Genomic DNA, 13,097 nt, shown 5'->3' on the forward strand with positions numbered 1-13,097 from the left:
AACAGAACAGCAAGTTGCATACGGGAAACACAAGAAATAATCAGTTTGCCTTGCCCAAACCTGAGCAACATTCACAGGTGGAGGGAAGACCTCGCAGAGAAGAACACCGACTAGAATTTCTGGCTTTTTTTGGAAAGAAACACAAAAAGGGTAGGAGAGGGAAGGGCTCCCTCTCCCATCAGCAATTCAGACAATGTAGGAGGTATAAATATCACTCAGACTGAACCAAGGGGTAGGAGAACTAACCCCCAGAAGCTGTTCTGTGAATGATCATTAGCGTATGTGACAAAACGCCAGCCGGAGACGGAATTGTGCCAGCCGGCAAACTTCGCAGTGGTAAATAGTTTCCTTGAGCACCACGGGCTGACAGAGTGACAGAGACTCAGGGCTTCAGCTGGGGCTCTCAGCACCAGGAGCTGTCGGTTTTAGAGATCCAACAGGGAAGACGCCAGGTGGATGGGGCAGATTTCCGAATTTCACGCACAGGTATGTTTGTGTGCATGACAAGGGGAAAAAAAAATAAATCAATAAAGCCAAGACCTGATCCCTAAAGGGTCTCTTCTCCAGTAGGCTTCAGCTTGAGAGATGCCACGAAATCCATCAGATGGAGCCCACCTGAGACTCCCATCACCCCTCTAGGCTCTCTCCAAAAGAGCACAGGATCTAAAACCGAACAGAGCAGTGGCAGTCGGAGCTGTAAAATTTATCCCAACCCTTAGTCATTTGCCTATTAAAGCTAGTTCCAAATAACCATTTAAAATTGTAACGTGGGAGTAGCTTAAGAGGTTAAAACCAAAACCAAAAACCCTCAAACAACCAACTTTGCTAGGTTCTGGGATCTGACACACAACTCCCGAGGAAAGGAAGGAGTATGTGAAGGAGTTGAACACTGCTAAATTACACGGGAATTGGACAGTGATTATTTTGATACTGTCAAAAGTCTTGTGATTTGTTCCACAGGAATAGAGCAAGGAACAAGGAAAAGCTTTGTTTTAGCTATTACAATCCTGCTTGTCCATTTAAAACCCCAGGTGAAATTCCCTTTTGGGGAGAACTGATCAGAGCTCATAAATGACCGACAGGATTAGCTGAAGTTTTTCTCCACCATGGACAGAGAGCATCAGTACCTCCATCTGTCCTCCCCACACAGTGCCATTCCTATCAGCCCTTCTGAGATCAGGTTCCATTAGGCTGAGCTGAAAATCTGTTTGGCAGTGGGCAATCTTAGGTGTGGTGATTTCTGAGGAGGAGGGAGAGCTCCCCACAGGCTGCCACTCTGTAAAAAATAAATAATAATAATAAAAAAAGATAACTTTCACGTTTTTCAATTTTGAAGTGCAGCTACCAGGTAAGTCTTGGCTGTAGGAACAGTGTCCACAACAGACCAAGTTTTCCTCCTTCCCTCCAGTACCAGAAGCAGTATGCTGCACACTCCTCCTGCTTATGAACCTTGTTTTCTTTTTCATATCATTAATCCAAAAGGTGGAACGTGTTTCTATCCCATACAGACCTACTATTTCCTCGAACAGAAGTGTCCAACATCACCTCTCAGCTCTGGTTTCAATGAAGTTTGTCCTGTTTGAGCTCTACACCAGCAAGCGGGGTGAAGGGAGGAAGGAAGCAGCCGAAGACTGACGAAGGGATAAGGATGCTCACTCCAGAAGAAACATTCAGAACCACTGCTCTACTTTAAAGGCAAAAGTTGCCCACCAAGTGGACTGTTTTGAAGTCTACGCTCCATTTGCGGCAATCAGCATCCTCCAAGCTCAAGCAAAACACGGCAGAGATGACACGACTGATGATACAGAAGATGTTTAAAGAACACATCATCTCAAATGAAGCCTGAAACACAGTTGGAAGAAAGCAAGCAAGACTGACTCCCATTGCTCAAGGCTGTCAGGATGGGAAACCAATAAACATTTGGCAATAACAGAGACCTTCCCGACATAGCTCTTCTCCTGATTTTACAGAATCATCTGGCCTTAAAAACGTCTGCTTTTCCTCTATGCTGGAGTTTGCTGCCAATTCGAAGTCTGGCAAGGACGGATCTGCCAGCTTCTTGGCTCTCTGTTACAAAAGAGAACATTATAAAGGAGAATTTGTGAGTTAGCTGATTTGTAAACACTACAGCAAGTCACCATGTAAACATGTCGCTTATGTCCCTATTATTTCTCTCAAGCAGTTTACCTGGCACCTGACACCGAATGCCAGGATTTCCCTTACCTCGTGCTATTACTGTTCCCTTGCATGTAAAAAAGCCTAGCTCATTTTTTTCTTTTATTATTTTTTATTTTTGTTGTAGCATTAAAAACAAAAACAAAAAACCTTAATTAAAGAGTACTCACAAAGCATCTCAATAATTACGACAGGAGAGATGTTGGCAGTATTTTGAATACAAATGAGATCTGCAGGTGCACTCACAGTTGTACAGTGTGATGCGGTTCAAACATAGCCCATTAGGGAAACAGAGCAGGTAAACAGACAGCAGAAGGCTCTCAACACATTGCTCATTTGACACTAGGACAACTGTGTAAAAGTCCTTCCCTAAGACTGTTTGAAAGACGAATTCTGCAGTGGTTATCTGAACGGAGACAGTTAAAAGGAATTAACCCCCACATTATAGACATATGGATTACATGATTTAACTCAAATGATATTACTTGCATGAAGCTACGTGCCCTTTCATTCCCAAATCCTTTTTGAGAAAGGAAACTGGTGGTGCATGAATCACAACATGCTATATCATGCGGGATCCTTTTAGGTTGCTGCGATGGAAAGCAGTTATGTGTAAGTACTGTTCCCCAAACCAAGGCTGGTTATGCGTAAAAGTCTATGCTGTAAAGCCTCAGCAATAACATCTGCTGGAAAAACGTGACAGCACAGCAGAGGGAACACCATCAGCCTCCAAGAAGTGGAAAGAGAGACAGACTGAGACATTAATCTTGTTCATAAAATACATTTATTGTTGGTACAGAGCGAGGCATATTCGTCAGTACTTGATAGGAGTGAGGAGCACAACAGCATCATTCCATGTAAATAAAGGCCATGTTACATCTCAAGTGTTGGATCATTACCATTCCAGCAGAAGGCCTGAAGAGAGACTTAATTTAATTACATAATTTGTGAAATAAGTTAAAGGAAAATTTACGTCATCATCCATTGTAGGAAACACTTCGTGTAAGCAACGAACGCAGGCTGTGCAGTGAGAAGAGGCAGCTGGCTTGCTCACAGACTGCTGCCACATCCCGGCACAGCAAGTGTTACATACCCACGCCTTTGACAGTGAGAAATTTTTGAGGAGATTCAATGAAATAGCAGCATTTGAAGGATATTTCCCCTTTCTAAGGTCAGTGAGAGGTTCTTTTCTTTTCCTTCCTTCAATCACCAATAAGTGGATTTTACTAAGACTGAACAGTATCCTCGGATGTAAGATTTCTGATGTAATAAGATATAGGTCTTGGCTTTTCAAATGGTCACACTGATTGAGCCGTGATGGCTGCTGCTCTTGAAATGGCTCTTCCAGTTCTTCTCTTTATTGGTCTGCCCTGTAAATGGGCTGTCATATCATTCTTGGGAAAAAATGCTCTTCTGCTGAAATTAGAGTTGATGGTCTTGTGCTTGATTTGGACAATGCCTTTATCCTCCTCTCCCAAGCATGCTCTGCTAAGAAAACGGTTGGGGGAGGGAAAGAGAGGGGAAAAAACATATTTCAATAAATCAAAATTATTCCAGAGACACACTGAAGTTTGGCTACAATTCCTTCCTAGGATTTGCAATATTTTCAATTAAAATATAGAAAAGGAAACACTGTCAACACACACATCATCACAGAGGCAGAATGAAGCTATCTGAAGACTCAACAATCCAGACATCTGGAGGGCTGGAGAGCTGCAGGAACAATTCCTATTCATCCATCTTAATGCTATCATAGCTCTAGTCATGCTATGGCTATTAAGGAAATTAAAACATCTGACCTTACAATAAGATAAATCCTGTTCCCAGCAGCTACATACTCGAGGAAATATATCCTGAAGCCATACAGCAATAAGTATCTCCCCTACCTACCTTCTTCCTATATTCCAAGTCATCATCGAAATCTTGATAGTCTGAACATGTCGCACTGCACTTGCACTTCATTATTCACCTCCTGTGCACAGTCAGGCCACCAAGAGCTAAAAGTATAGATCTGTCAAGTCCTCCAAGAATTATTTCTACTGCCACACCAGAGAGCTCTGCCACAGAGGTCTCGACTCTATTCAGAGTCTCCCAGAAAAATGCAGACTTGCAAGGACAGTATGTTGGGCTCTACCAAGAACTTCCTACTGCCATGATTCATGAATAAAGGGGCCGTAGAAACAAGCACATGTACGGGTACTACTTATCTAAATCAGTATAATGAACAGAAAACAGGCTCTAGCGTGCTGGAGACCACCTAAACTCAGTGGTGGACTATGATGTTGACCAAGGCAATCTATTGTTCTGCCCTTCAAAATCCAGAAAATGGGAAAGCTGGTAATTATGAGTCTCCTTGTAACAAATAATAGCAAGGGATTTGACAATTTTTTGGGCTTATGTCAGGAGCAGGCCCAGATGTGAACCTTGAAGTCTTACAGGAGACCTACCAACAGGTGATTCAAATACGTGGTCAGTACCTGGCCACACCGGGCATAGTTTCTTGCAGGCCTGTACTGTCAGACAAAGAGTTAGGATTCAGGAAAACTAAAAATAAAGGGAACGGAAACCTGTTGTCATTTATGTCTTTAACCAAATTCTCACAATCTTTCTAAAAATTATCTGGAGAACTACTCAAGCAGTGATCCTGCAAGGAGGATGAAGATGCATAGCAAGGAGCAGGACAGTGAGCACATGAAAAGATGGAAAATGTCCTCGTGATCACAAATGTTCTCTACAACTCATGGTAGAGAGGTACGTGCTGATGAAATAAACAGAATCAGTTTTACACTCCCTAGTTGCTTTTATAAACAAAGATAAGGGAAACTTTTACTGGTTAACACAATCTCTGCTCTCACTCGACAGTATCCCCACAGAGATTTCGGTAGAACTGGCGCAGGCTATTTCATCGGGAAGTCTCCTTTTGCAGTTGTACCACAGAAACTTGCTCAAAGCCATTGCTGGGCTGAATATTAACTTTGCGTAAATTTAACACTGCATAAATTATCACGGGAAATTCCCAAAAGATCTGAGCAAAATTCTGTTACTTTTTTTTTTTCACTTAATGTCCTAAGGAAAGCAATTGCAGGTATTTGTTCATCACATGCAGATTTCTGCCCACAAAATTTCATCTGCAGAAAAGTGGGAGGGTACCAGGGCTTTGTTTGTTTTTGTCTGTATTTTTTTAACGTTCTTTACTGACTCTTGTAATTTATCATCACTTAGACAGTCACTTCATGTATTTAGCATTTTTTCCTTGTGTTTTCTCCATGACACCGATGTAGGCATGAAGGGAACCTGATCCGACCCTTCCATAATGAACTTTCTTCAGTCAAGGTGGTGTTAAATTTAAATAGTGTTAAAAGACAACATCTCTTTATTGTGTTTCAGCCCAAAGTGTTTCCAGCTACACTAATTTTACATATTTTTTCCATTAGACTGAGAGATGGCACCTGGAGAATGAGGCTAAACAAGATGGTTTTGTGCTGACCAGGATGCATCATTGAGGACCACTCTACCCTCCAATTCACAATAATGGGCACAAAGAGGCTGGAGAGGCTGAAGGGCAGCATTTAGGAGCCAGGCTGTCAGACACCAGCAGCTGTCAGCACCTTTCTTTGAAATACTTTCGAACCTCACCTGCAGAGACTTGCATCCCAGTGATATTCAGTGGTCTAGCAGGAAACTATTGCATAGACTTCATTACACTATAATATTGCTGTGTTTCCGTGTAGGAATTAGGACTCCCTGTAGACTAGAAAAAAATAATGGGTATTTCAACAGCCACCTTGTCCACATCAGTGCGTGGTACATTAGGACCAGCAATAAAAATGTCATTTTTTTGTAAAGAAATGGCATTGCTGGAGATACGTCAGCACTGGGAACACAAATCCATGGCACAGACAATCCTAATATCTTCCCTTTAATGGCTCCATTAAGTAGTTTTTCTCTCTGTTTCTATTATAATAAAATACAAACATTAATAATAGAGCTTAATTTATCTCACGAGCTTCCCCTGACTTTGGGAAAAGATTTAAACTGAAGATACAACGATGTGTCAAACTCCTCTGAATTAACAGCTCTCTGGGCCTTTCTAACAAGGGGAGAAAAGGACAGATAGAGACATGAGATTACAGACAGGATGAGAAATAAGGAGCATACAGAAGAGAGGGTGAGATAATTATAAGCAAGATAGGAAAGAAAGAGGAGTCAATAAATTCAATTTATGAAAAGCACAGAGTGTGCTCAGCCTGAGCACAAGTGCCCAGACTCACCGCCAGGAAATCGGATTAGTTAACTTATTTGGTTTTCAATATCTTGGTCTATTCCCTCTAGCAAATTTTCTTCTTTGTTTGTTTCTTGTAGCCGGTGTCAGTTAACTTTTTCATTTCTGAATCTACTATTTATCCTGCTCTTCTGTCTTCCAAGCAAGCATACACAGTAGGTAATTTTGCAGTATTTTATAGCAGCGTTTAGCAATTATTTCAAAGTCACTGTTTGTCTGGACTTCCAGGCAATCAGCGAGTAAAAATAATTACATTTACAGCTGCAACACATGGAGGATGAGCTCTAGAGGACTGATGTTCATTATGAAAAACAATCGTTCCTGCTTGCAAATATTTCCATCATAAAAGGCTTCTCTTTCTCTGTTATCATAAGAGAGAAACCTCTCTGAATTCTCATCTTGAAGCATGTGTGAAAGAGAATAAGAAGCATTTAGGAAACACTTTTAACTACTTGACAGGCTTGGTTGAAGATCTTCAACAAAAAAGGTGTTTAAAAAGGGTTCAGAAACCTAATGCTCATATTTATGCAATTTCCTTTTCCTGCACCTTCTGAACATGAATTAATTCATCCTCATCATAGTCTTCTGAAGAAATTACTATCAGATACTAACTTTAGTTATAGCTTAAATATGAATAATTAGGATAAATTTTGTAGTTACTGTTAAAAATAATGTAGAATTATAAATACAGTAAATTAGCATTTCAGATGATGCAAGCCATAGTGATGTTGACTACATAATGACCTAATATTATTCACTAGCCTTTTTTTTCTAAAATTTCTCAAAACATCCTCTGTCTAGTAACTTCAAACTGGATTTTGGAATACAAAAATCATACTAAAAGAAATCTTAAAAAAAAAAAAAAAATGCGAACACCAATTCTTGCTCGTTATAGTAGGAAGAGAATGGAATTAAATAAAATAGTAGCAAACAATTCAAAGAAAAAAAAAACACAGTTCAAAAAGCCATGGAAAACTGTATAGTTTAGGGAAAAAGGGGGACAGGCAAAACTTGTCCTGTGTCCACAGAAGGCACCTGGACAAAACTTACTGCACTTCTCATGCTTGGATGTCTGAGCATGGGGCATTTTAAAAGAACCTCAGGCTCTGCCATCAGGAAAAAAATTTCATCAGCAGGGATCCTGGTAGGCTGTAGGGTTTTAAAGGAAATGAAGGAGCACAGGAGCATTAAAAGTGGGCAGGAGAAACACCGAGGGGTGTAATGAAGGAGGTAATTTTGAAAGGAAGAGGTTGATCTCATTTATTTTTAAATTTCATCACATGAACCCTCTTCAGGCAAAGTTTTCACTGATGATAACAACGTTTAATATCACAAAGAGATTTCAGAGCTGCCCTGACAGCCTCACAAATTGTCCTGGTCCTGCACCACAGCTCGTTCAGTGAACAAGGACGCTACAGCTGCTGGCTGCGTCTGTCTTCCAGCCAGGCTGCCTATTCAGAAAGGAGCCCACTAACTGTATAAACAAATAATTATAATAACAGCACCCCACAAACGTGTTGAGTGCTGTGGCCTGCAGAAACCGCTGTAGCACTGCCATGCAACTGTAACCTCCCACAAAATTTACACAGTGCTAAACCACAAGCAGCACTGACTCCATAAAGATCTTCAGCAGTGCCAGGGCAGGACTGCACCAGCAAAAGTGCACAAAGGTCTCAGAGAATGATTATTGTCAAGGTCTTACTGCTCTTCTGTACGGGCAGGACTAACTCTAGTGATGACTGACATTATCAAGTACTAAACGTTCTTGCTCAGTCCCTGCTAACAAATTAGAGCATGTGTTTTCACATGTTCAGAGATTAACTCAGACTTTAGCAGAAATAAAGATCAACAGACTTATTTAAGCACCTTTATATATACTATATATATGGCCTACAAGCACATCTCCAACTGGCTAAGAACACAGTTGAGATCAACATATACTTCACTGTATTTGATTTAAGGTGATGAAAAAGAATCACGTTTAGAACTTGTAGCTTCTTTTAACTGAAACATTTATGCAGTACTGTCATTTCCCTTTAGCTGCACTAATAAAGAATAAAAGTTTATAATCTGAAGTAACAACCCATGCCATAGCAAATTGGATGGCAAGGGGAAAAGCCCAGGTAAATGGCAGTATTAGACTCTGAGTACATAAAAGAAATGAAGACTTCCAACCGGTGAGCAATCTAGTTTGAGGCATCCATTCACCTGTTACTGAAAGTGGCCATATTTATGGCAAATAGTACCACTTAGTTAAATCCCCTTGTCTTACTACTAAAACTGCAGATACCAGGCAGCATCTGCTAACAGTGACAGGTTGTACATTAACCAACAGTTTCCCAAGGGAAGAGATGGAAACCCTATCATTTAAATAAATTAAAAGTGGACTCCTTGGAGCTTGTGAGTCCCAACATACAGGGAACCGTAATGCTTTAGCATGTAAGAGGGACTAATTGGGTAATCCAACAGTCTTCTTCTCTTTATTCCATGATTATTTCAGTTGCAATATTTGTACACCCACCTGTTTGGCATGATTGACACAATGCAGGTATTGGCTAGCCAGTGCAGAGCAGCTGAGGGTCTCCTGAGCATGCTGCTGGTAACACTGCAGAATTTTACCCTGCAGATCTGCGCAGACTGGATGAGACTCGTATCGCCTGGGGAAAGAAGAAAGAACATTTTGATTTCCTTCTCAAAAACGTTTCAGGAAAGATGCAACTTTAAATAATGGATGTGAAGGAAAACACTTTAAAGTTACAAAGGAAGGCTGCAGTCACAAAAACAGCCACAGAACTGCAGGACGCATTAAGCTTCATTGTTGTATAGTCCTAGGACCATATAGTCTTGCTACTTATTAAATATTGCTAGTGTATAAGGCAGAAAGCACCCATTGGGCTGACCTAGAGAATGCAGAAAACTTGCTAGCATCAGCAAATTACACAATCTGCTTTTGCTGATCTGATGATAGCCTCTATTTTTGGCGCATCCTCCTTCCCTTCTTCTACCCATCACCTCAATTGTAACCCTGACGCCAGATGTGCAAGTTATTTAGGAATTTTGTCTATTTTCCTTACTGTATGGATTAATTACTCTTGTCATCTTTTTGGCTGATGCAATACACAACGGAATGGAAACTCCTTTCGTCTGTTCTGCAAAATAAACCCTCTTTTGGACAAAAATCTTGTCATTTGCATTAATCTATGTAATGTTATCTACACTGATAGTGGCACAGAATTTAAATGGGAATACAATACTTTCCTGATTCAAAAGCAAGTGGGTGGCAGAGTGTTAGAGAGATGAAAGGTCCACTGTAATTTCAAGTTAATTGGACGTTTGCTTTATAAACATCTTTTAAGGTATTCAAAATCTAGTTACTGTTATAGCCCTTTCACAGCAAAAATAAACCATTTTAGCAGTAGAAAAAGAGCCATAAAACTTTATAAAAAAAAAACATTGAAGGTTCATATAATTTTAAAACTACCATTTGTTTTATGTGTGTGAACTGTATACTTCATACACTTTCCCATTTACCCTACTGGGAAAGCCCGACAATGGCTGTTCTAACATCCACATTATTTTTAGTTCAATAAGGTCGTAAAAAGAACGAGCCTCATCAGCCACAGCATCCTCAGATGAATCCTCTGTTCCTTCTTGTTTTGCTGATTGGCCAAGACAGATCTCTGCTTTACTACGGCGAGAAGGCGAAACATGAAGCACAATGCGGTTCCTTGGGGGAGCTGACTTCTGGGCAATCACTCAAGATGTAGTACCAAAAAAGACCTGTTAAGTCGCCTTGATTTTACAATCCATACCTATAGAAAACAGCCCTCTTCCTCTTTTCATTCATTACCGTACATCTGTGAAATACCCGAAGCAGAATTTAAATGCAGTCCCTGGTGCTTCCCCACTTTATGATCTGAAAGTTCAAACTTCTGTAGACTCTTACGGATGAGGATTTTCCCTTAATCCCCCCTCTGCTGATATCAGCAAGCGTTTCAAGAGCGTGTTAGGCATCAAAATGTACGGCCATAAAATGCTGTACACCGGCTGACTACAGCAAGGGCTGGGGCTGGATGGGATAAAAGTAAAGGCTGAAGCATCTCGTCCGCTCTTTGTAGCTGTATGACTCAGCTCTGATGATTTAGGTCCAACTAAACCAGCACTCGTTTCAAATGCCTGAGACCCTGGTCTGGATTGATAATCCAGTACAATAGAGCAGGAGCTGGCGAAACCCTCACACAGCAAACCTAGCAGTGCCTTTATTCACAAGTGTTTTTAAAGTGACTTCGTTGAGTGTGTCTTAAATGTGAAGAGAGAAGGAAACGGGCTTCTGTATACTGGCTACATAAATTTTGTAAATGTAAATTCTTCAAATAAGCCATCTGGGGGGGTCGCTAACCCGTGGCAAGGATCTTTGTGGATGGCTTGTTTCCCTGAGCCGTGCCATTAGCCATTCAAAGACACATATTATTCCTTATCTGAATGCTTCAATGGACACTTCGCCTTGCCGACAGCACCGGAGCTCAGGCAGACGTGTCGTCTCCTGCCTCACCACGATTTCTTCACATCCTACAGCTTCTCACCAGTGAATTTTCCAAACGTGCTCTCAGCCCACCACCACAAGCCAGCCCCAGCGCTGGTCAATGCAAACGAGGCCATTTCCTTGAAGTCAACCAAGTCCATTTTCTTGGATTAATCTCTTCAAGGAGAGCACCGGCTCCGTATTGATCTGCTGTGCTTGTTATGCTCCCCTAATGCACTATTTGCACTTTGGGGAAAACGCTAAATGAGATTACTATCTACCATTAGATGGCCATAAAGCACGCAGGGCAGGATCTCCCGCTCAGGAAAGGAGGTTGCAGCACACATTATGGTAAACCCAGCAGAGGGTTTGCGATTGATTTCTGGTTGGTGATGGATGACAGGACTCCCAGACGGACGGTCAGAGGCAGCCACCGGCAAGGAAACTCCTCAAAAGGGAAATGAAACATCTCCCTAAAAGATAACCTCGCTAATGTTCCTGTAAATAAGGGTAATTTTACAGACACATTTAAAGGTCTGGTGGGGCACGACTGGAGAAGAAGCTTGTCAGAAAAGGGAAACAGCGCAAAAAACAGTCGTTAGGAGGAATCTGCTGGGGAAACACAAAGATTTTAAAGGCTGAATGGATAAACCAACCTGATCTGGTGAGAGCTGACCCTATTCAAGCACGAGGTTCCTTCCCTGTGTCCTGAGAGCTTTATTTTGAGATATGTGGCAGGGAAAGCATCCAACCCTTTTCAACCTTTTCTTTAATTTTTTTTTAATTACTTGGGAATTTCACGACTAAACTGAAGAAAGCAATGGGAAAAATATATACTGTAGTAGTCAACAAGGACTGACAGGAAAGCCTGACCGAGGCCCATCTCCATTCAGCGCAACTCAATAACTACTTTACTGAATCAACACACGCGAAATTTAAAATGCCTTTCTTCTCCAAAGTCAATATGAGCAGCAGCCCGAGCTGCGCCGCGCACCACCCGGCATGCTTTTATTAACGTGTTTTTATTAAGTTTACAATTACTTGATCTGCTTTCGCTTTCCCAGCTGCTCCTCGAGCACCTTGCATGCCAGCAAATATTTCTGCGTGCCCGAATAAACCTCGGAGGGAGCCGCGCGCCCACCTTTTCCATCAAGCTGATGCACCACAATCTCATAAAGGTAATGGGATGAAGACACAAAAGAAAATAAGAGAGAGCTTTATAAAGAAATATTCTATGCGAAGGCATGAAGAGAAAATTTAATGAGAGGAACTTTGTACTCATCTAGCCTGTCTCAAAGAGCATAGCTTATTGTATTCCTGGGGGCTCCGAGAAAGGAGCCCCTTCATGGCATTCAAACAAAATGTCTACTAAAGAGGAAATCTGAAATCACCATGGTAAGTTTTGTGATAAAACTGACATTCTGACTGAAGGAATCTGAATCGCTGATGAGTTTCCAACTGTGCAGGTATCTGGCATAATCCCACCAGATCAGGACTTCAGGCAATTGTCATAAAATATAGAAAGAAGAAAAAAAAAAAAGCAACAAAAAACCAGCATGGATTACAAAAACCTCTGCCATTAGATGGCCAGAAGTATCCAGGGCTTAATTTTATTCCTCATTAAAATGCTGACACTTATCAGAAGCATCTGTTCTTCTCCGTGTAACCCTTGGCATCTACAGCTACCTTGTGCTCAGTGAAAGAGGCAGAGATGATGCTCTGGGTCCGAGGCCAGGCAGCACAGCCCAGCCAGCACCCCTAAATGTAAATTTGTCCCCTCCAAACCAGCAGCTCAGCACGTGTGTGTGTCCGAGCTACAAAAAGGGGACTGTCCCCAGCATGTGCTGCTCTCCTAGTCATGCCAGGTGTCACCCAGGGAAGTGTCAGCTTCAAAATCAATCCCCAAAAAAGGAGCACATTACCTCTTAGACCCAACACGGCAGCACGGTGAAGGACTGGAGCCAAGGTCCTGAGCTGCTTTATTTGCTCCTTTCAGCTGTAGGAGCCACGCCACCATCAGACCCCACCTGCACTGGTAGCATGTAAAGCAAGGAAAAAAAAAAAAAGATGTGTCTTTCCTCAACCTGCTTATAATGCCCAGAAAGATAAGAAGCAATA

The 13,097-nt window shown here is 41.6% G+C and overlaps 1 protein-coding gene across 2 annotated transcripts in view; it reads right to left on the reverse strand.

Moving 5' to 3' along the window:
* Window positions 1–2,940: 2,940 nt before the first annotated feature.
* CHCHD3 (coiled-coil-helix-coiled-coil-helix domain containing 3) overlaps window positions 2,941–13,097 on the reverse strand; it is a 148,295-nt gene continuing 138,138 nt past the window's right edge. Inside the window, exons 7-8 of one of the 2 annotated variants that reach the window (XM_082771639.1) lie at window positions 8,979–9,114; window positions 2,941–3,660 (exon numbers count right to left, since the gene is read on the reverse strand). In XM_082771639.1, coding sequence (XP_082627765.1) covers window positions 3,637–3,660; window positions 8,979–9,114 — 160 coding nt within the window. In that variant the 3' untranslated portion in view covers window positions 2,941–3,636. Of the gene's footprint in view, window positions 3,664–8,978; window positions 9,115–13,097 lie in introns of both variants that reach the window. The other variant, XM_082771638.1, reaches the window with a different exon arrangement.

Source organism: Aythya marila (genome assembly GCF_965140915.1).
Source record: "Aythya marila genome assembly, chromosome: 1".
In the NCBI taxonomy this organism is placed as follows: domain Eukaryota; kingdom Metazoa; phylum Chordata; class Aves; order Anseriformes; family Anatidae; genus Aythya; species Aythya marila.